The sequence below is a fragment of the Microtus oregoni genome, unplaced genomic scaffold (genome assembly GCF_018167655.1).
Source record: "Microtus oregoni isolate MIOR12 unplaced genomic scaffold, Mior012 000019F_ref0000042, whole genome shotgun sequence".
In the NCBI taxonomy this organism is placed as follows: Eukaryota; Metazoa; Chordata; class Mammalia; order Rodentia; family Cricetidae; genus Microtus; species Microtus oregoni.
Window position 1 is genome coordinate 35,391,113 of NW_024543078.1, and position 23,882 is coordinate 35,414,994.

At 45.1% G+C, this 23,882-nt stretch overlaps 1 protein-coding gene across 2 annotated transcripts in view; it reads left to right on the top strand.

The window, feature by feature from the left end:
- The window catches only part of LOC121459911 (kremen protein 1), a 69,639-nt gene that overhangs the window by 25,660 nt on the left and 20,097 nt on the right, over window positions 1–23,882 (top strand). For both annotated transcript variants that reach the window (XM_041670002.1, XM_041670003.1), the window contains exon 4: window positions 20,090–20,214. In XM_041670002.1, the coding sequence (XP_041525936.1) occupies window positions 20,090–20,214 (125 nt within the window). The remainder of the gene's footprint in view (window positions 1–20,089; window positions 20,215–23,882) is intronic.

The window sequence follows — 23,882 nt, forward strand, 5'->3', positions numbered from 1 at the left end:
GATAATGAAGGACTTCAGAGATCTCTCTTTCCTAGAACAGTTGGAATACTGATGGCTGCAGGCAGAGTCAGCCCTGTGGGTCCACTGCTTCCACTGTCACTGCCCTCCAGCGTAGGCTGCTTTAATGCAGGGGAAACGGTGAAGACCAGAAGAATGGGCTCTTTGCTCATTCTGCTGAGCCAAAGCCTTAAAATGATAAAACATGTCATTTGGCAGTGACTGGGTAAAGAAGAGGCAGAGAGGAAAGCAGAATTCCCTTGGTCCATTTGTTCTACACAAAGATGGCCTTTTCCTCAAGGATTGTGCCGTTCTCTCAGAAAGATCACAGGGTATTTCGATCTGGGCACTTTCATTTCAAAAGATAGTGTTCAACCCATATTTATAAAGTATAATTCAGTCCAGCAGGAGTTGATTCATGTAGTCATTGAAACTAGTTTCAAGAAAAATCCAACTAGCATATCTCTAACATCCCCACAATTCTTTTTGTCTGCTTGTTTGGGTTTGTTGTTTTTGTTTTTTGAGACAGGACTTCTCTGTGTGTCTCTGGCTGTCCTGAGTGGCTGTCCTCACTTTGTAGACCAGGCTGGCCTTGAACTCAGAGAGATCCACCTGCCTCTGTGCTGAGATTAAAGGTGTGTACCACCAATGCCTAGCTACATCCCCACAGTTCTAAAAACAGAAAAGTAAATACCATCCCATCCTTCTGACATTCCCATCCTTCTTGCCCTTCGATGGCCTTCTCAGTTGATCAGGGTATGGAGGCTAAAATGGTAGAAAGGAAGAGGTACCTGAGGTGGGAGGTGGAGGGTGGGCGGTACCTGGATTTGGGTCTGTGTATCAAATCATGTCAAGCCAAAGCCTCAGTCAAGTCTCTAAATGTGCTTGATTGGCATGGCTGAAGAAAGGCCATATGCCATGTAGCTGGGGACCTGGGAGTAGCCCACGGGTTTAACAGAGGTACAGCTTACCTCCTTTTGGCCACATGTGTCCTATTTCTGGATATTGAGCCACTATTTCTGTTTTTTGGGGTTTTTTTTGTTTTGTTTTGTTTTGTTTTGTTTTAATAAATAATACCAGCCTCTGTAGAACTTACTTGTTCATGACTAGCACTGGGGGACTCATCATACAGGAAAATGCCTGTAACATGATCAAGTTTCTGGAAAGTTCATATCTGAATATAACAGGCACCCCAGGAGGCAGGAGAGTGGGTGTGTGGGGACAGAGCTGAGTGGTGAGCCCTTCTGTGCTATGAGCAGGGACAGAGCTGAGTGGTGAGCCCTCATGTGCTATGAGCAGGGTTGCAGCAGCAGGAGGGGGAGGAGGAGGAGCTAAACTTCCCTCAACTCTCTAGCGCTTGGATCACAGCTTACTATTAAAGGACTTAGAAGTCATTGGATTTGCCCCCACTCCCACCAACTACTTTTGCCACCATCTTTCTCCCCAAGTTATAACAGCTTCCAAGAGAAATAACAGATTCCAAGGCTGTCGGCTCTCTGAGGGGAACTCTGGCCTGGTGCCCTTTGCATCTTTCTCTATGTCACGTAATTGTCCCTTTGTGCTGCCGCGCTGTGTAGTCTCTAACATGGCTTTAATTTACTCTTTTACCTGTTGGTCTTTTTATTTTTGTCTTTTGAGAGAGAATCTCAACTTGTAGCACAGGCTGGACTAGAACTCATAACCCTTGTCCTCAGCCTTCTGAATTCTGGGATTACAGGCATATGCCACACTCCAAATTTAGGATTTTAAGTAAATAATATAATTTCTGAATGAAGAAATGGTCTGAAAATTATATTTAAAGGCAGATGCTGGGCTCAGGAGATGCTCAGCTCAGCAGGTGAACGTCCCAGTGGACTGGAAACCTGAGTTTGACCTTGTGGAGAGTCTCACACGTTGTCCTCTCACCTCACACACGTGCTCCCCTCCTCCAGAAATAAATAAAATGTCACTAGAGCAACCTTTAAAGATGTCATTTATTTTAATTATCTGTGTGAGGATAAGTGTGCATGTGTGCAGGTACCTGGTTCCTCTGAGTAGAGCCTTAGGTGATGCGAGGCACCTGACGTGCATGGCAGGAACTGAATTCGGGTCCTCTGGGTGCTCAGTATGTGCTCTTAACCACGGGGCCATCTCCCTGGCCTTTAACAGAAAAAGTGAAAGTCAAATAGAGTTTTCTGCACCCGGCTGATTTGGGTCTGAGGCTCCTGGCATGAAAAATTTACCTTCTCATTTCTGAGAGTTATTTTTTTTTTAAATCTACCCAAAATGTTCACCTATAAATCTTATCTATGAAAATTCATCATTGAATTAGAGAAATTTGAAAGGGTGAATCCTATGATATTAATAAGTTTCTATTAACTTTAGTAACTAAAACAATGGATAGTAGTTTATGCCTCCCTGGAATCAGGTTACCCGTGCCAGCCTCCTGCATAGACGGGGCTGTAGGTCAGAGGACAGTTTCCAGTGCTGTTTCCTCCTTTATACCATACAGTGGATCCTAGGATTAGACTCTAGCTCTCAGGCTCAGCTGCAGTTGCCTACTGAACCAGTGCTTGAAAGAACCTTTTGTTTTGGTTTGGTTTGGTTTTTTGTTTTTTTGAGACAGCTGTAGCTGTTGACCCTGTCCTGGAACTAGCTCTTGTAGACCAGGCTGGCCTCAAACTCACAGAGATCCACCTGCCTCTGCCTCCCGAGTGCTGGGATTAAAGACAAATTCTTACTCTGTAGGTCTTGCTGGCATAGAGCTCCCTATGTAGTCCTGGCTGGTCTTGAACTCACAGAGATCTACCTACCTCTGCCTCCCAAAGGCTGGTGGTGCATGCCACCATATCCAGCTATATTTTTTTAAAATAAAGTTTCACACCTTGTAAGATCTTAAATATGTAAAAGTATATATATTTACCACTCAGAATATCTGGACTGAAACATGCAACATGAGACCAGCGCAGGGGCTCTCTCACACGCCAGCCGGCAGCCTACTACAAGGCAGCGTCCCCAACTCCTAAAGCACTTTACATTAGCTTGTCAGTGCCTGAATTTGTTGTTAAAGTTTGTTATTAAGGCTTTAATTAAGCTTATTACAACTCTTAATTATTACTTAAAGTTGTGAAAACTATTCATTATTGAAGTAGTTATTAAAATTAATTATTAAAGTTTAAAATCGTAAGAACTTTAGGAGCCAGCAAAATGGCTCAGTGCATAAGAATGCTTGCACCCAAGCCTGATGACCTGAGTGTGATCCTTGGTATTCACATGGTTCAGGCAGAGCCACTCTGCCGCTTGTCCTCTGCCGTGTGCTTGCTGTGGCACGCTAGCCCATATGCAAGCACACAGAGATAAATAAATGTAATCAGATTACAAGAACTTTAAGAGTTGTTAGCTATGACAAATGGCATTTATTTCTTCCCCTTTTTTATTTATGGTGTTGGAGGTAGAACCCAGGGCCTTGACACATGCTAGGCGAGTGCCCACGACTGAGTTGCACTCCCAGCCACTATCTCCTAGGCTCTGACTATACGCAAGATCTTGTACCCAGGTATGGTCTGCAGCCTATGGAAGCCTGTAATTTAAGATAGGAGACTGGCACATTAACAGATGTAGAAGTAAGGTTGACAGAAATCACAAACGTGAGCTGGAGGAGTCAGGTCCCTGGTTGTCAGCAGGACTAAAGTGTAAGGCTCTAGAGCAGCAGGTTCTCAGCCTGCAGATGGAGAACCCTTGGGGGTAGAATGCCCCTATCACAGGGGCCGCCTAAGACTTTCAGAAAGCACAGATATTTACACTATGATTCATAACAGCAACAAAATTACAGTTATGAAGTAGCAATGAAATAATTTATGGTCTGGGGTCACCACAGCATGAGGAACTGTATTGAGAGGTCTCAGCATTAGGAAGGTTGAGAACCACTGCTCTAGATGTTAGAGTGGAGAAATGACCCAGCAGCCAAGAGCACTGCCTACTGCTATTGTGCCTGATTTTGATTCCCCGCATCCACATGGTGGTTCACAGCCATCATTAACTCCAATCCCAAGAGACGCGACACCTTCCTCTGGCCTCCTTAGACCCCAGCCATGCATGATGTGCAGACCAGCACCATACACATGAGAGGAATAAGTGAAACTTGAGCTGAGTGAGAACCCGCTCTGAAACTGTAAAACTGAACAGTAGGAACAAGCATGGTGGTGGCACACATCAATAATCCCAACTCTCTGGAGGCAGAGACAGGCATGTCTCTGTGAGTTCAGGGCCGGTCTGGTCTACAGAGCAAGGTAGTTCCAGGCCAACCACAGCTATATAGAGAGACCTTATCTGAAAAAAAGAGGGAGAAGGAGAAAGTAGAGTGGAGGGGGGAGGGTAATGGAGGCAGAAGGGACAAAACATCCCAGGGTAGTCTCATCCTGATAAATGCAAAGCAGGTCAGTATTCTCAAACAAGAAGGAACAGAGATAAGATCTGAGACGATGGTGAAGCCTGGTGTGGTCTGTCAGTAACCCGCACTAGAGGACAGTGATGAGCATCCCCAGGGAGACGTTCTCCTAGCACCTTTCCATTCCACTCTGTGTGTTCCCTCTTGTGGAGATCAGACGATAATGGGGGGGAGTTGGTTCTTTCCTTCCACCATGTGGATTCTGGGGATCCAAGTTAGGTTGTCAGGCTCGGTAGCCAGGCCCCCTTTCATGCTAGCCATATTTCTTGCCATTCTCCATGACTTCCTAAGCCTGTCCAAGGATTTAGCGTGTGAGTCTCTGTTGACTGTCACTCACATGGGCCAGCCTTGAGACCATGCCAGCAAGGGAACTTCTGTCTCAGTCAGTAACCTCACCAGCTGTATCAGGGTTCTCTAAAGGAGCAGAATTGATAGAAATATAGATATATATTTGGGGTATACATATATGGGATGTTTTTTAGCATGGCTTACAGGCTGTGGACCACGTAAAAGGCCAAGGATCTGGAAGTTGTTCAGTCTATGAGACTGGATGCCTCAGAACCCGAAGTCTGGTGCTGGAGTCCTAGGGAAGTACTAGAGAGTTGTTCTGTCAGAATTCCAGCCAAGTAGGATCTACCACCAGTGAAGCATGTCTTAGGCAGAGGGTCAGGGAACTTGCCAGAGAGTGAGGCCAAGTAGGCAAAAAGCACACGCTTCCTTCTCCCATGACCTTTTATGTGGGCTGCCACCAGAAGGTACGGCCTAGACTTAGAGTGGGTCTTCCCTCTCAGATCCCTCACAGGTGTGCCCAGCTGCTTGGGTTTTAGTTAATTCCAAATGACATCATGACAACCAAGAATGCTCAACACACCAGCTCAAGTTCCTCCTAACCAAGCTGCACTCTGACTTGTATTGGTCTCCCTTAGCTGATGTTCATTTTTGCCCCCAAACAGAATTTGAAAGCTTTCAACTGAGCTGTCTTGTAAGGGTCCTGGAAGCTGCACAAGGGTGCTTTGGCCATGGCAGCCAAGGCTGTCTCCACCATAGGACACGTGTTAGTGCTGGCACGCCTGTGTCATTGATGTCAGCAGTCACCTCTGTGTTGTTCAGCTATAACTGAGTGCCTAGCTTGTACCACACACATCCACGTTCTCTCGCGGAGAGTATGTCTGCTCATCCCCTCCCCCCATCCTTCAGTAAGAAAACGGAGGCTCGTTGGTAATGCCACCTTCTGTGTCAAATTGGGTCTAATACAGGACTCCATGGCAAGACCTTTCCTTTTCCTTTGGTCCTTATAAGCAGCCTTGTTCCCTTGAAAACTGGGGCCCCAGGATGAATCTGGACTTCAGAGGTAATTGTGTATGTGTATTCTTTGGGAATTAAAATAGAAATTCATGCAGAATAGAGAAGTATTAAAGTTCCCTTTTTGACATCGTGGACATGCAGAGATTGACTCAACAATGACAGGTAGCAGGTTAGCAAATGATGCTGCTAGCTCTCAGTTGTTTTCTTCTCTGAGCCTGGGCAGTCCCAAGCCCTGGGAGCAGAGCAAGCTGCCACAATGTCCAGAAAACGCCTGCTGCACACCACAGCTGCGCTGAATGCTGGGCTGGCACTGTGGGTGTTCTCTGCCCAGCTGTCATTGTCTGAGAATTTGCTTTGGGCTGTACCCTCTGCACAGAACTCTCTGCCAGCCTTGTCTTGGGGTCTTCCCCACTTCAAGTGTCACTGCTGTGTGCTGAGTTCATCTCTGTTTTGTTTTGTAAGTCTCTCTACACACAACTGATTCATACTGTCTCCTCGATTTTTTTAAATTTTTTATGTGCATTGGAGTGTGCCTGCATGTATATCTGAATGAGAGTGTTGGATTACCTGGAACTGGAAATACAGACAGTTCTAAGCTTCCATGTGGGTGCTGGGAACTGAACCTTGATCCTCTGGAAGAACATTCCGTGTCCTTATTGGCTGTCATGTTTCTAGCCCTGAGTTCATCTCTTAAAGACAGAACTCGCTGCATCATTTACATTTTCCCTCAGTAGCCAAAGCAATGGTGGAGGCAGCGTAGACACTGCAGGTCTGCGCACTTCTCTGTGTTGGCGTGACTACTTAACACTTTTATTCATGTGCACCCACGTATCCTCTGAACTACACACACACTGGCACACCGGTACCTCCATACAGACAGAAAATAAGTAAATAATAGGCAATTCAAAGTTCTGGGCAGCATGTTGAAATCTAGTTCCTCCTACTTCCTGTCCTGCCTTTCATGCTCTCTGTGTTGCTTGCTGTTGGTCCCCATCGAGGTGGCACCTCTTGTGTTCAAATGACACTTATTTATTTATTTATTCATACCCATGAGAAGCCCTAAAGGTTTTCTTTTAATGAAATAGGAGGGAATTACCATAATCAAAGTCATTAGGTCAAAAGCCTGGGCTCCAACTACCCCAACAAACTAGGCTTATTCAACAAGGCTTGGCCACCCATCCTCATTCCACCAAGACTTGGCCATCCATCCTCAGTCTGTCGGTTAAAGAGACGAGTAAAAGGTAGAAAATGGTTGTTCAATGAGACCACGCTGGGAAGAGAACAAATAAAGAGTTAAATAAAAATGAAAAAAAAAAAAAAGATCCTTCTTTGAGATTTTTTTTTTTTTTTTTTTTTTTTTTTTGGTTTTTCGAGGCAGGGTTTCTCTGTGGTTTTGGAGCCTGTCCTGGAACTAGCTCTTGTAGACCAGGCTGGTCTCGAACTCACACAGATCCACCTGCCTCTGCCTCCCGAGTGCTGGGATTAAAGGCGTGCACCACCACCGCCCGGCCCCTTCTTTGAGATATTGATGTGAGCTTCAGGCCTAAAAAGCCTCCATTCTGCAAAGCAGTCCAAAGAAGTCTTTGTGCTTGAGGGGACAAAGTGGTTCTAACTGATGATCACTTTTGTTTTTTTTTTTTTTTGGTTTTTTTTTCGAGACAGGGTTTCTCTGTGGCTTTGGAGCCTGTCCTGGCACTAGCTCTGTAGACCAGGCTGGTCTCGAACTCACAGAGATCCGCCTGCCTCTGCCTCCCGAGTACTGGGATTAAAGGCGTGCGCCACCACCGCCCGGCTATGATGATCACTTTTGCTCCAAGATGTACCCCCCACAACCCACTCCTCTGTGGATAATTGCCTTCTTGGGAGTCACACAGACTTAGGGCAATGACTTAGCAAAGGAAACATTGTGCTGTTGTGTTCTTGGCTGCCTTTGAGCAGCAGTAGCTCCTGAGTCCTTATCTCACTCTGTCTGTGCGCAATAGCTCTTACTGCAAAGGGAGCAAAAGCTAGTTATCCAAACACGAGCACTCATAGCCTGGACACACACATTCAGATTGCCCAAACCCCAGGTTCCAATGTGCTAGGTCTCATGAAGGTTTTATGGTGACAGAACAAGGAAAGTCATAAATCAAGGCAACTTTTCAGTATATTGATAGAAATACCAAGTAGGTGGGATACAGCCAAGCGGGGAACCTCAATGTGGGCTTCACAGGTCATCTGATAACCTTTGGGTTAGTGGAAGCTGAGGCTCTGTAAAGTGACTATGTCCCCATGTCTTCACATGATGTCACTAGAGTGTTAGGTCAGACACAGGGTGGGCACTGAGGGAGCTAAAGGAAGCTCGAGATAATTTGGTTCTTGGTCTGCATCATGCCACCTCTCTACAGTCACAACGTTCCATTCAGCCAGTTAGTCTTGTGAAATCACAGACGTGGCTGTTTTCTTGGAACCTGAGTTCAGTCTTTAGCTGAATAAAGAAAGGGGGGAAATATACACTGAGGTTTCTGACATCTGTGGTAAGAATGAATCTTCTATCTGTGAACAATTGTTAGGAAGAGAAGTCAGTGCTAGTTTTGTGGTCACATCTAGGACTGCACAAGTTTGAGCCAAGGGCTCAGTCTGGATGGAGAAGGCACTGAGACTGTAGGAAGGAAGATCAGCATGTGTGTGGTTGGGTACTATTTGTGGTTTCTGGCATCCTCTGGAGGACTTTGGAATCTATCCCTTGCAGATAAGGGGGGTGGGAGCGCTACTGTAATTAATTGTCATGAGTTTCAAAGCCTCAACTGTGATAAACAAGAGGCCTGTTTGCATATTACAATTTAAAAAAAGAGTGATGAAGCTTCCTTGTAAGACGAAAAATATATGATAAAAGACAGAGACTTTCAAGTGGCCCTGAAAGCAGAACTTGAGAACAAGTATCCCTTTTCAAAGGACTTTCCCTCCCTGCTTCTGGGAAGACCAGAGGGTGGAACACAGTCTGGAAGTCCTGCATGACGTGTCTTCTCTGGTGAAACTTAGAGCCACATTTTCCAGTTCTAGTTGAAGAGCTGCGCCCCCCCCCCCCCCCCCCCACTGGCTGACGCTGTCCCGGAGGCTTTCCTGTGGGTGCACAGAACCCTGAGGGACTGATGTCTTTAATTATTTCGTCTTGGCGGGCATTGGTGGAACATGCCTGTAATCATTGCATCAGGAAACTGAGGCAGGAGAAGCAAGAGTTGGAGGCCAGCCTGGGCTACATAGTGAGGCCTTGCCAAAAAAGAAGGAATTCCATTTCGGGCTGGGGTATATAGTCAGTGTTAGCTGCTGTTTGCCTCCTATGACAGGACCCTGAGTTGGATGCCCAGCACTAAGGTGGGAGGAGGAGCTGTCTGAATCTTTCTGGTGATGTGTGTTTGCCTAGGCAATGTGAACAAACATCTCTTCATCCCGTGAAAGGCACCAGTAGACTGAACCTTGAGTTCATTTGGGGCTTGGGGTTAGTTATAGGAGCATGGGTTATTCAGAATCAGCTGTGTGGCTGGATATTCCCCACCCCCAAATCAGCTTTCCTCCTGCATCTCTCAACAGTGCCTCCCAAGACCCTGTGGAGCTGGGCGGCTGTGCTTGGTGTGGTGTATTCTTGGGTGATGGTCTGGTGAATTCCGTCCTCCTATGAGGGGATGCAAGCTGAGTTACCTTAGCTTGGTAGAAGCATGTTGCTTCCTTCATCACAATGACTGCAGGCCAAGCTGTTTTGTAAGAGACCATAGCAGTTTCTCTTCCATGATGGTAATAGTCATGTTTACATAATACAGTCAGCGGGCTTCTGCACCCTGACCTTATCCTGCCTCCAAGACCTGTTTATGTGTCCCCATGAAAGGCCCTTCACATGTGGGGTTCTTTGTCTAAAAGGAATAATGTCCTCTTTTCTGCCTTCCCCAGGGGGCTGGCGCTTCAAGAGAGATGACCTGGTGAAAAATGCTATGGGGCACAGATGTAAAAGATGAATATTTTAATATCTGGGATAAACATTTCTGAGGTGGCCGCTTTTGATGTTGCCTTTTAGATCAATGCTGTTTTAATTTTCTATTACCCAGCAAGTTATTCTTGTTTGTGTAGTAAACAGTGAAAGCCTTACTATACATACATACTGGTAATAACTGGCTTTGTTCAGCATACACCATGCTGTCCAGCCTTATGGTATTTACCTACATCACCCACTTCTCATAAGATCTGAGCATGGAAAGGCTGCCGTGGGTGGGATGGTGGCTCAGTGCTAGAGTGCTTGCCTATGCTGCACCAGCCCCTGGCTTCCATCCCCAGAACTGAAAAGGGAAACAGAAAGGAAGCCATGCAGGCTACGATGGAGATGCCTGAGTGTACAAATGCTGCTGGGCTCCGGGTGTGCAAACCATAGTCTTCAGGCTCCTGCAAGAACTGGGTGAGCTAGAGGAACAGTTCCTGGGCTACCACAAGGATGAAGAGTGAGGTGGGAGTGCCCTATGCAGCCCAGGTTAGCCTAGAGAACTCTCCTGCTCCACCTCAGATGCTGGAGCAGGGTGCAACTTCGTGCTCAGGATTTGTTCTGTTTTTATAGCACAACTCTAACAAGCTGTATAGTTTTCTTCTGAGCTGTGAAGTCCAGAACACAGATACCAATAGCTATAATTAGATACCCGCTTAAGACCCCTCTGAGGATCGTCCCAAGGTTCTCCTATGTTGAGTCTTATATATACAAGGTCTCACTGGGTAACCCTGGTTGTCCTGGAACTTGCTTTGTAGACCAAGCTGGTCTCCAACTCACAGAGATTTCACCTGCCTCTGCCTCCCAAGAGCTGAGATTAGAGGTATGTGCCACCATACCCAGCCTCCTCTGCTGAGTCTTAACCCCCAAGTACTATTTGGGGGTAATTAGGTTAGAGGTCGTGAGAGTGGGGCCCTCAGAACGGGATGAGAGACTAGGGCTCATTCCATGCCACACAGGAGCGTGTCGAAGATGGCAACCAGGGAAGCTTTCACAGGAAAGTCAGACATGAGCCGAAGAAGGCACATGGTGTGGCCCTTTTGTTGAAGTACAAGTGATGACCTGAAGTCACTAAGAAAAATTTAAAGCAGGTTAAAAGAAAATCTTAAATTCACTTAATACCTTTTAGTAGGCTTTGGAAAGGTTTCATGCATGATTTAGTACTCCTAAGTTTTAATTCTTACCTGTATGGAATTAGTATGCTGTTTCTAGATCTCAAGACAGCATGGCCAGCTGTAAGCAGATGCTGTGTGTCTATTCACCACTTCCCGAGAAGGAGCCTCGAGTACTCCAGGGTCAGCTCCTTCAGAATCACGAGTGTCTGTGGGGAACACAGCGACGTGAGGAAGATATTGTCCTCCCCTTGAGCTGTCCATGGCTGTTTGGAGAGAGAGACAGAAAACTGTTTGGAATCTAGCTCACCACGCTGCTGTTCCACTGCTTAGCCATACAGCTCGCTTTCGAGTGGAGAAAGGTGGGGAGGATGGGCAAATCCAAGTGGTCCCTCAGGACAGTGATGCTCAGACTGAAATCTTAAGTGTGGTAGAGTTTTCTAAGCAGAGAGAATATAAGCATAAAGATCCAAAGGCTGGGGAGCAAGGTGAAGTTGGATGCTTGCAACAGTTCAGTTTGGCTGAGGAGCAGAGGTGAGGATGTGCTGTTGGAAAGGGGAGGAGAGGGCGGGGGATGCAGATGGTGCTGTGCAACCTAGAAAACTCCAGCCAGGAGTGTGCAGGGTGGATGTAGGCCACACAACTCTTATGCTGCTCCCCCCAGCAAACACCCTGGTCATTTTTTAAAATTTATTTATTTGTATTTTATGTGCATTAGTGTTATGCTTGCATGTATATCTGTGTGAGGGTGGCAGTTCCCCTGGAACTGGAGTTACAAACAGTTGTGAGATGCCATGTGGGTGCTGGGAATTGAACCCTGGCCCTCTGGAAGAGCAGCCAGTGCTTTTAACTGCTGAGCCATCTCTCCGGTCCCCTGTTACTGGTCATTTTACCTCTTACTGCTCCTGCCTCAGGCCTCTGCACTCCTGTTTTCTCTGGCAGGTACAGATAGTTGTGTTGGCAGCATGGTACCCTCAAATAGGGCAAATATAGAAACAGAGATGGGACAGGAGCCCAAGGCAGTGGTTTAAGTCACAGCTCTTTAAAAAATTATACTTGTTTATTTATTTATATACTTTTTGTGTGTGGTGGATGTGTACATACATGTGCATATATGTATTCATCTTGTAGCACACATATCCTCTTCTTCCACCATGTTGGTTTCAGAGATTGAACTCGGGTAGACAGGCATGGAAGCAAGCGCTTTACCCAGTAACCACTCAGCAGCTCTAAGTCATAGCTCACATGGGATCCTATAACTGAGTGTAGGCTGCGACACAGCTCACATGGGATCCTATAACTGAGTGTAGGCTGTGTCACAGCTCACACGGGATCCTATAACTGCATGAAGGGTTGTGAGAGATTTGGCACAGTAAAGGTGTCCGGGTGTGCAGTGGCTATAACTAACCAGAATGAAACCTGTAATGAGTCTGGCAGCTCCTGCCCGTGTGGCACCATGTGGCTTCTATGATGCCTACTTCTGAACACACCATGTACACTCAACTCTGCACATACATCATGACACAACTAATGCTGCCTGAAAACCTCCGCTGAGACTGGAGATGACTGTGTTGTGAACTGCAGTGCTGTTACTGCTCAGCCTTCCCAGTGCTGCGACCTTTAACATAGCTCCTCATGTGTGGGGACCCCAGCCATAAAATTCTCTCATTGCTACTTCATAGCTGTCATTTTGCTACTGTTATGAATTGCAGTGTTAATACCCGTGTTTTCCAGTGGTCTTAGGCAACTCCCGTGAAAGGGTAGTTGGCTCCCAAAGGGGTCACAACCCACAGGTTGAAAAACCACTGTTAAGGAAACATAACAGTTTAATTATGGAAAATAAAATCTTTTAATACTTCCATACCATCATTCCTCTGCATTATCAAATTAATACACCTTTGAATTATGTTAGAAGTTTAGTTTAAATATTGCTGCTTGAGTTGCTGATGTTTCATTTTTAAAAGGAATCAAGTATGATGCTAGAGAGATAGCTCAGTCCATAAGTATTTGTCATGCAAACATGGAAACCTGAGTTTGATCTCCAGAACCCATGTAAAACGGCAAGTGTGGTAGCATGCATTTGTGATCACACATTAGGGAAGCAAATGCAGATCCCTGGTGCTCAATGGCCAGCCAGACTATCCTCATTGACAAGGCCTGCTTCAAGAAATGTCAAAGAGACTGCCTTCTGGCTTCCACATACAAACACACACACACATGAAGTTCAATGATTTTTCTTCTCCTTCCCCTTCTTTGAATGAATTTTGGTTTGAAATTATAGAATAGAATTTTAAGCAATTTTTTTTTCTTTAAGGGGTTGGTTTTGTTTTTACAAAACAGGGTTTCTCTGTGTAACAATCATGGCTGTCCTGGAACTCGCTCTGTAGACCAGGCTGTCCTGGAACTCACAGAGATCCACCTGCCTCTGCCTCCTGAGTGCTGGGATTAAAGGTGTGCACCACCACCTGGCTCAGCAATTTTTTAAATAGCCCTCACCCCACTTTTTGCCATTTTGTATGATTATGTGGAGCAGTGTTCTCGGCATTGATTATAAAACCAAAATGTAAACAATTATGAAAAACCGAAGATGCTCATGTCCTGCAGCATGAGGTATTCAGTCAGGATTTAATTATGGAAAAAATAGATGAGTATATCCATTTCATTTATATACAAGTTTATTATGGTCTTTAATAGATAGTAAAAGTATATGTACACCAAAGAATAGTTTTAAAGTAAACTTTTAATAATTTACTACTAGCAAACCTTTGGCCTTTACCTATTTTACATGTGTGTACCTGTGATCCCAGCAGGTGTGTATGCAAGCATATGAAGCCAGAGGACAACCTCAGGTGTCATTCTCAGGGACAATCAAGTTTGTTTTTTTTGAGACAGTGTCTCTCAGTGGCCTGCAACGTGATATATAATTAGGCTAAACTGGTCATCCAGGGAGCCTCAGGGATCCTGCCCCTACCTCCCCAGCCTTGGGTGGGCATGGATATTTTGTGTTCATTCTGGGGATCAAACTCAGGTCCTTGTAGTTAGAAGGCAAACACTTCACTGACTAAGTCACCTCCCTAGTTCCCTATTTTATGAGCCTTTATACCCTGGGTCGTATCAAAGTTTTGTCACGAGGAGGAGGGGTGAGAGGGTTGTGAGAAGAGAAAGTTTAAGAGGCTGTGGTCTAAGAAAGAGACAGAACTGGGGAGCGGTAACTCAGAGTGTCATAGAAGTAGGGCTTGGGGGTGGGGCAAGGACATTACCTTAAACTACCCAGGTTCAAGTAGATTAGGGCGGCAGCAGAGGGCAGCCCCATTCCTAATGATCCCTTTAGAGTACATATTCAGGACCCCACTGCCACATTGAGACACAAGCTGCCTGGATTTGCTCACCAAACTTTTGTGAATAAAGCTTATAGAATCCATGTGTATTTGTGTAGCCTATAGCCTTGCATTTATGACCATGCGCCTTGGGCTGGATGTAGACTTATACATAACTTCCTTACTTGAGCGTAGTGGAATAAACGAGACAAAAATTAGAGTAAATGATCAAGATCATGACCAAGTAGTTCTTAGTAAGAATCACTAAGTGTGTGTTCGGGTCTCCATATGGAAGTCCTCTTTAGCAAGCTCAGCTTGAATCCTACGCCCCGGCTACAGCTGCTTGGTTCTGCGGTTGTTTAAGCCCTAAACCTCAGACATTCTCAGGCCTGGCCTCCACTAGAGATTGGAGTGCTCCTGTTTATACTTGCTACTGTAGAGATTTGATTTGTTTCTGAAAGAGTCATTTTAAAGTTTGTATGGGGAGCCACATTTGTTACATTTGAACCATGTGTGGTGCGAGGGAACTGGAGGGCAACTGCATGACTTAAAAGGGAAGTGTGAGGATTGGAGTAACCGAGATACTTTCTGCAAATATAAAATAAACTGGTCAGGTGTTCTGGGAGGAAAGTTTCCTATGTGTATACATCACATATATGCATATGTTTTATATGCTCAAAAAGACTGATGTGCAGACATAACTCAATAAACTGGGCTGTGCTATTTGCAGTCTTAAAGGAAAATACTATCGCAGACTCACCAGTCTCCTGGGTTAGCGTTTTAGAATTGGATCTAGAAGAAACTGTAGGGTGTTTGGAAAGGGACTTCAGCTAATAATCCTGAGTTAGTGGCATGGATTGAAAACTAAGTTCCTAAGAAACCGATGTGCCACTGGCTCATTATGAATTAATTGCAAGGAACTTATTTGGTATGTCTCATATATTAATGATCTATTACTTTGGAACAGATTACTCCCAAGTTTAGTAGCTTATTGTGGCATATTGTCACACATTCTTTGAGTTAGAAATCTAGTCTGACTTAGTCTTGTGTATTGAAGTCTCTTACAAAGAAAGCTGTAGCCAAGCTGTTGCCAGGGCCGGAATGTCTCATTGGAAAGCAGGAAGGGGAAAGAGCCACTGTCCGGCTCACACACTCTTAATACGATGCAGTTTTATGTGTGCTTGGCTGGAGCCCAGCCCACCCTCAGTGCTTTGCCATGGCCTTTGCCATGGCCTATTTGTATTCTTGTAATCCTCAAAAACTTGATGCCTGCCAGGGCTACATATTGAAACCTTGTCTCAACAAAAGGCGTAAACTAGGGTGGCTTACACTTGGCATGAACTTTAGGGACAGGGATCTGCTTTAGGCAAGAGATACATTTTTATTTGGTGCACATGGAGGTTGGGAGAGACAAGGTCTCACTATGGCTGGAATTCATGATGTAGACCAGGGTGGCCTTGAACTCACAGAAATATACCTGCTCCTGCTTCCTGAGTGCTGGGAATAAAGTGCTAAAATTCCCTGAAGTAGTATAATTTTTTTTAAACAAAATTGCTCAGCTTCATAGATATAGTAGTCTGGGAGTCGAGTCAGTGTGCTGGTGTCTGCAGTGTGGGCCCTCCCTGGCTTGTTGATGGCTGTGTTCTGATGAGTGCTCACATGACAGGGAAAGAATGGGCTCTTGTCTCCTCTTCTTGTCCCATTGTGGGAGCTCACTCTTCCTGACTTCATCTAATTACCTCCTGGAGGCCTCACTCCAAGTCCATTCACACTGTTTATTCAGACTTCAGCATACAAATTGGGGATAAAAGGAAAGAAACCAATCTTTTTCCCATATATCCAGGCTTTACTCTGACACCAGACGGGTGAGTTTTTCCCAGCAGCCAATCCTTCAGCTCTCTAGACACCAACAAGATGGCTTACAATTCTGTCCTGCCTCTGAACACCCAGAGTCAGTGCCGTGGGTTAAAGGCTTGGCACTGCGGGACCACACCCTGCTGCAGATGCCAGTCACAAATGTAGGTCTCTAGGCTTGTCTGCAAGGTAAAGGTTTCCAAGACTTCCTCCTCAGGTTTGGTAGTCTGCTGTAGTAGCTCTTAGAACTCAAGGAACACATTCTCTGGTGTGTCGGCAAGGATGTGATAGGTTGAAGATGTTGAAGATGTTTGTAGGGTTAAGGTCGAAAAGGTTTTGAGCCCCACAGTGTCTGTCCCTGTGGAGTGCGGTGTTTCTTAGCATGGATATGTTCATCACCCCAGAAGCTCCGTGGACTCCATCTCTAGTGGTTCTTACAGAGTCGTCCTCAGGTGGGCACATCCTTGACTCCATCTCTGCCCTTTTCTCTTCCCTGGAGGACGGGGGAGGGGGACTGAGCATTCCAAGTTACTAATTGTGGCTTGGTCTTCCTGGTGTTCACCCCCGCCATGAGGCTAACCAGGAGCTCACCACGAGGTATCTCATTAGAAAGGAGTCACCCAGAGTCTTGAGGGTTAGAGAAGTGGCAGGAAGTGGGTAGAAACCAAGTGTATTTCTTATTACATCACAGTGGTGTACAAGTATTTAGTCCATAGAAGATCCCTGAGGCTATGTGAACGCCAGCTACCATGGTTGGTACCCGTATTTATGTTCCTCTTGCCTCACTAGGCCAAACAATCTAGCATGTGGCTGTAAAACACTAATATGCTCCCTGTGGTAGGCTGAATAATGACCCCCAAAGATAGATTTTATAATCCCAAGTCTATGAGAATGTGACCTTAAATGGCATTAGACTGCGCAAGTGTGGCTAAAGACTTGGGAAGGAGAGATTATCCTGGATTATCCGTGTGGGTCCAGTGCATTACAGGAAGCTATGAGTCAGAGCTCTGACGGGACGGTGGAAGCCAGGGAGGGAACTGGTAGCCTTGTAGCCATAGCTGAACAGGATGGGCTGCTTCTTCGAATCCTTCGAATATGGCTCAGCTGTGCTGACACCCTCATCTTGGTCATTAAAACCTGCTTGGCTCTTCCAGCCTTCAGAAGATAATGAATGCTGCTGGAGATGGCAGGTTTGTGGTCCTTTGTTCCTGCAGCAAAGGGAAGCTCGCTGTTCAGAAGACCTGGGAAAACCACTCACTGTTTCAAAGAACAAAGGTTTAAGTACAGTGTGAAGGTAGGGGGTTCTGAGAGTTTGTTTTGAAACATTTTGTTTTGTTTTATTTTTTTTTGTACAGATTAATAGGATTCATAAAGACATTGCAATGCAAATACTTTCATATACTTGACTCAAGCATATCATGTACTGTGGTCATTTTTATTCCTTATTATGCTCTCCTTTCTCTTCTGTGTCTACCTCCTTTTAGTCTGCTCTCCCCGCAGAGTCCCCCTTCTACATCATTCATATGTATACAAAAGGCTGTGGAGATTGCCTAGTCATAGAACCTGAGTTTGATCTCCCAGAGTTTAAGTTTAAAAAAAAAAGCCAGGCACTGGGGCTGGAGAGATGGCAGTTAGGATTCCTGCTCTTGCAGATTTGACTCCCAGCACCCGTATCTGGTTCACAATCACCTGTAACTTCCATTCTAACCCCCCCCCCATGACTTCTGCAGGTGTATGTGGTGCACATAAACTCACACATACACATAAAAATAAAAGTAAATATCTTTCAGAAAGCTATGCATAGCAGCCTGTGTATATTTCTTCTAGTGCTGCAAGGCCACAGGTGGACCCCTGGCGCTCACCGGCCAGCCAGCCTAGCCCGCGTGGTGAGCTCCAGACTGGGAAGAGGCACCCGGAAAACAGCACCGAGGTGTCCTCTGGCCTAAACACACCACACGCTATCGTTTTGTTTATTATTATTGGTTCTTTAAGAATTTTGTGCGTTTTTAAGGCGTATTTACCCCTTACCCAACTCCTCCCATATCCACTCCCTTTCCTCCCCACCCAATTTTGTGTTCTGTCTCTGTTTTTCTTCCCATCAAATCCAATTTATACTGCCCATATATATATTCATGGATATGTGGTCTTTTCCACTGGAGTGTGTTCAAACTACCAGGGGCAACACTGTTAAAGAAAACTGACCATCCTTCCCCCAGCAGCTGTCACTTGCCATTGACTGCTCAGCTAGGAGTGGGACCTCCTGCTGCCTCCCCTCTCCAGGCTGGAGCGTGGTCTGGCTTGACCAATGACTGCTCAGCTAGGAGTGGGACCTCCTGCTGCCTCCTCTCTCTATGGTGGGGTGTGGTCCTGGCTTGAGTTTGCTCAGGGCTTATGCATACTGTCACAGCCAGTGTGAGTTCATATGTGCAGCTGAATAATTTTGTTTGCTTATTTTTTTGAGTGGGGGTTTCTCTATGTAGCCCTGGCTATCCTAGAACTCACTATGTAGACCGGGATGGCCTTGAATTCACAGAGATCCATCTGCCTCTGCCTTCTGAATGCTGGAATTAAAGGTGTGTACCACCATGCCCAGCTATAATTTTTTTCTAAAACACCATTGTCTGTGTGTCACATTTTTTTAATTCATTCATTTGTTGATGGACATCTAGGTTGATTCCACAATAAACATGGATATACATCTCTCTGTACTACGCTAACTTAGGGTCCTTTGGGGAGTTTGGGGTTGTTTGGTTGTGTCTCTGTGTGTGCCTGTATGTATGTATGTGACAGAAGAGGGTGCCTGGATCTCCTGGAACTGGAGTTACAGATTGCTTTGAACCGCCATTTTGGATGCTGGGAATCCAACTTAGGTCCTCTGGGTGAGGAGCCAGTGCTCTTAACCTTGGAACCACCTCTTTAGCCCCTTTGGTTTTTTGCCTGTTTGTTTACTTTTGAAACAAAGTCTAAATGTATTGTGTAGCCCAGATTGCCCTCAAACGCCTGTGCTTACCACCTGTGCTCCTCCAGTAACATTGGAACAGTTTAGATCTGATTGCTTCACTGCTGGGGAGGGAGCCGGAGGAGGAGGCACATGCCACAGCACACATGTGAAAGCCAAAAAACAACTTTTGGGAGTTGTTTCTCTCTGCCATGTGGATTCCAGAAATCAAACTGAGGTCATCAAGAAAGTGCCTTTACCCATGAGACATCTTGCCAGACCACTTCTCTGTTTTGTTTTGTTTTGTTTTTACAGAGTCTAGGTCTTTTACTACTTTTGTACATTAAGCCATGAATTCATAGGGACAGGAGCCCAGGCTCCTTCCCCTAGTTCCCCCAAAGCGTGCTCCTCTGGGTGGAGCAGGCTGATGCTTCAGTTGAGCACAGATGCCCTTCTTCAGGCTTCCTTTTTTCTCGTCGTTTTCCTTCACCAGTTTCAGGAACCTGGCTCAGGTCTTGGTTCTTAACATGTCCAATGTGCACACTACTTCTCTTGGCAAGAACCTTGGCCCTCACCTCCTTGTTTACAGTGAAGCCCATGGCCTGCTGAGTGACGTAGACACTGCCAGTTTTGCCATAGAAACACATATGGTCATTCTTTTTTGAACACTATCCACTCATCTACAATATCACCCTTCTTGTAGATTTGCGTGTATGTGACCAAAGGAATACCTCCATGTTTCCTACAAAGCCCAGAAAACATACAGCAGGCTCCTTCTATGTCTGTCATTTTGATAAATTACTGGGAGATGGCTGCCATGAGCCAAAAGCAAAACCACCCTCTCTATCTTAAGAGATCCTCCCTAGTTCTCCTCAGTACCAAATTCTGCCAACACTGGCAAAGTAAAATAAATGTCTTCAGGTTGCTAAATGGGGACCTCATGCCACACTCGCAGATGGTTGGTATTTGGCAGAGAACAGCACCAGAGGGTCCGTTTTAGAGCTTGTTGTCTTTTGCCTGTGTTGTCCCTCAGGGCTGTAAACACTGGGACAGCACACCTGGCACCGCCAGGATTTCCCTCTTAGCCTTATCCAGCCAGATGTTGTGAAATTCTTTTGTTTTGTTTGTCTCCAGTGCCTGGAAACCTTGGCTGCTACAAGGATCATGGAAACCCACCTCCTCTCACTGGCACCAGTAAAACGTCCAACAAGCTCACCATACAGACCTGCATCAGCTTTTGTCGGAGTCAGAGGTTCAAGGTACCAGCTCTGGCGTGCATAACTACAGAAAAGATAAAGATAATTACAACAGCCCACCTGTCAGTCACATGGGAAGAGTGAGCTCAGGAGTCAGGAGCACAAGACAGCACTCAGTTTAAAGATGGGGAGTGGGTAGTAGCCCCTGTTTGGCCTCTGACTGAGTTCTGATCTGTTATGAGCATGGTTGTTAATGACGCCACAGAGAATCAAGTCAAGGCAATGGGTCCCTTCTTTGTCAAATTGCCGGTCTACCTCTTCTCCAGATGTTCTCTTTTCTTCATCTTCCTTGTCTGTAAATTTATTTCCTAATCACTAAAGTTCAATACTATTGTTTTTCTGTTAAATTAGGCAGAGAAAGATCCTTCCCTCTCTTCTTTCCCTCTTTCTTTAACCAGTGTAGTCTAAAAGCCATTAATTAATTAAACCCTGCCTGGGTTTTAAACTTATGTGGCAGATGACTAAGCAAGACAGTTGAACCATGACTGTATGGTTGGTTGCTGTGCAGAACTTGAGCATAGGAATGTATCAAGCTAGTGCATTCCAGCTACTGGAGAAGGCTGTATAAATGGGAAGCTGGGGAAAACGGAAATGAAGCCCAGAGGTAGTGTTCCCTCTGGGATTGGAGAATATAAGTTCATGGTAGACAGTGATGTAAGTGTGCAATGACTGTGTACACACACACTTCATTAGATAATGATATACGTGTGCAATGACTTCACACACATACACACTTCATTAGATAATTATGTAAGTGTGCAATGACTGTGTATGTACACACACTTACACTTCATTAGATAATGATATAAGTGTGCAATGACTGTGTATGCACACACACTTTATCAACGAGGAGCACAGCAAGCACTCGGCTCTCCACCAGAAAGCAGCTCTGTGGGGAAATTGCCCATGTTGTGCTGGTTCTGAAAGAACACCTCGTGTAGAACAGAAACATTAATGCAGGTTTACCAAAAGGACAAAGATACCTTGACAGGGGTCCCACGACCTAAACCCAAACCTTAAACATGCTTTAAGCTTCAGATGATGGTATTAATACATGCATCTTATTGACTCAAAAGAGAGCACACCTCTCCACATGAGAGATATACGAATGCAAACTAGTAAGTATAGAAGAAATGACGTAATTATTGCCATATTACAGTCATCATAGTAATGACTGATAGGAATTGACCATCAAGGTCTGCTCACCTGATGCTCTTCTGCAGTATAGTTCAGTAATCTTCTTGTTCAAAAAAAAAAAGAATAGAAAAGAATATTAGCAGTTTACACGAGCATAGAAACCTGAGAATAAGTCAGGCCAGAGTGTCGCCTAGTTTACACGAGCATAGAAACCTGAGAATAAGTCGGGCCAGAGTGTCGCCTAGTTGCAGGGCACTTGCCTGGCGTGTGTAAAGCCCTGGGTCCCGTCAACACTGGGAGCAAAAATAAGGCGAGGTTAATAAATGAGATTTAAGAACTCATTCAGAAGCTATCTAAGACTGTAGAAAACTACAGGATGATATAGACTTTCCCGTTTATAGCTGAGACAACTCGAATATTATTAAAGTGGAAATTGCTCCCAGGTTACTCTATAAATTAAACGGAATCCAATTAAAAAAATAGAGCTTTAATAAAACGGCAAGCTACTCTGGAGACAACATTCAGTAGTAAAGCTTGCCCAGGACAAGCAAGGCCAGGGCAGGGTTAATGCCTCAAAAATGCAAAACAAAAATGCCCGACCCTGACATGCAAAGAGTGTTTAAAATCACGAGAGTGGTTTTGGTTAAGGGCAGTTTTATGAGATTTGGTCACCTGAACTGTAGATTTCCATAAAGTCACCAAGAGCCATCATGAGCCAGTCAGAAACTGACCACAGACAAATCCCACCACCAGCTGTTATTTTTTGTTTGGGTTAATAAAGTTTTATTGAACAGAGCCATGCCTGTTCATTTATACAAATTGTCTCTAGCTGTTTTCATTGTGTGGCCATGAAGCCTGTAGAGAAAGAGACTGTGTTGCCCACAGAAGAAAGAATATTTACTTCTGGCCTTTATAGAAACGCTTTTCTGAAATCTGCTGCAGATCAACATAACCATCTAGAAGCAGACCTACACAGATGCAAACAATTGATTTTTATGAACGTCTCAAGGCAGTTCAACAGTGAAGGATTGTCATCAAGTACTTCTGAAGAAACACTGTAGCTCTTTGTGAAGAAAAGGAAACCTTTAGTTTTGCATCATAGCTTAGACAAAGATTGACTTTAAACTGCGGAAAAAAGTTACTGTGAGAAGGCCATGAAAACTGTGCACACAGTAGACTTCACAGTTCAAAGTGAGCCTATAAGTCGATGTCAATTGATTGTCAGCAAAATTGCCAAGATCATTAGGTCAGGAAAGAATAGTCTTCAACAAATGGTACTGAAGCAGTGGGGTAGTCCCACGCAAAATAGTGTTGGACTGTGTGTGCTTGCTCCCCAGCGCTGTGACAGACTTAGGGAGGAAGGTCTGTTCAGCTGCGCCTGGAGGCGGCATCGGAACGTGGGGCAGCTGTTACAGCACAGCAGTCAGGAAGCAGAGGGTGAGGTGCTGGTGCTCAGTTCACTTTCTCCTTCTGCTAAATCTGGGGCCTCAGCCCAAGGGAGGCTACTCCCTACAGGCAGGGTCGAGCTTGATCTAAAACGTGTAAAAAATAAAGATCACAATAGTAAAATGCCAGGCAACATGGTTTTAGAATAGGCAAAAGCTGACAGACCAGTGGCAAATGAGCAAATAAACTTATATACATCATTAGTCATTAAACTACAACAAATTAAAGTCACCATGAGACAGACAGTCCCCAGAGTGGCTGAAGTCAAGTATACTTACAGTAGCAGGTGCTGACAAGGGTCCAGAGCAGTGAGAGCTCACACACAGCATTGTAATGTAGCTTGACTCAGGTGTCCTGGGAAAGGTTGGTAGTTTCTTTAAAAAAGTTAAACCCAATAATTCACCCCTAATTGTTACCCAGGACAAGAATCTGTACACAGATGCTCACAGAAGTCTATTCATCATAGTGAAACCTGGAACTGGGTGACTGAGTGGTGCCGTTTCCACATGTTACAGAACTGTGTAGGGTGAACTATAGGAGTGAACTGGTAGAAACTCCAATGTAATGAGCTTCACAGGAATGCTGAGCTGGGTTGTTGTTGTTGTTTAGGCTATTTTATGTTCTCAGAATGACAAAATGAAACTAGCAGAAAAACTTGGATAATAGGGGGCTGGAGAGATGGCTCAGTGGTTAAGAGCATTGCCTGCTCTTCCAAAGGTCCTGAGTTCAATTCCCAGCAACCACATGGTGGCTCACAACCATCTGTAATGGAGTCTGGTGCCCTCTTCTGGCCTGCAGGAATACACACAGACAAAATATTGTATACATAATAAATAAATAAATATTAAAAAAAAACTTGGTTAATAGTTGCAGGGTCTGTGGGAAGATCTATAAAGCAAGACCAAAAGGCTCCCAGTGTGGCAGAGCTTGTTCCGTATTGGAGGATTGGCTCCTGCAGGACTATGTGCTCAATTAGTGTATTAATATTAAAAAGAAAATTCAAATGTAAATGAGGCTTAAATGAGTTTTAGGGGCCTGAGAAATAACTTAGCGGTTACGAGTACATACTGCTCTTGCAGAGGACTGGA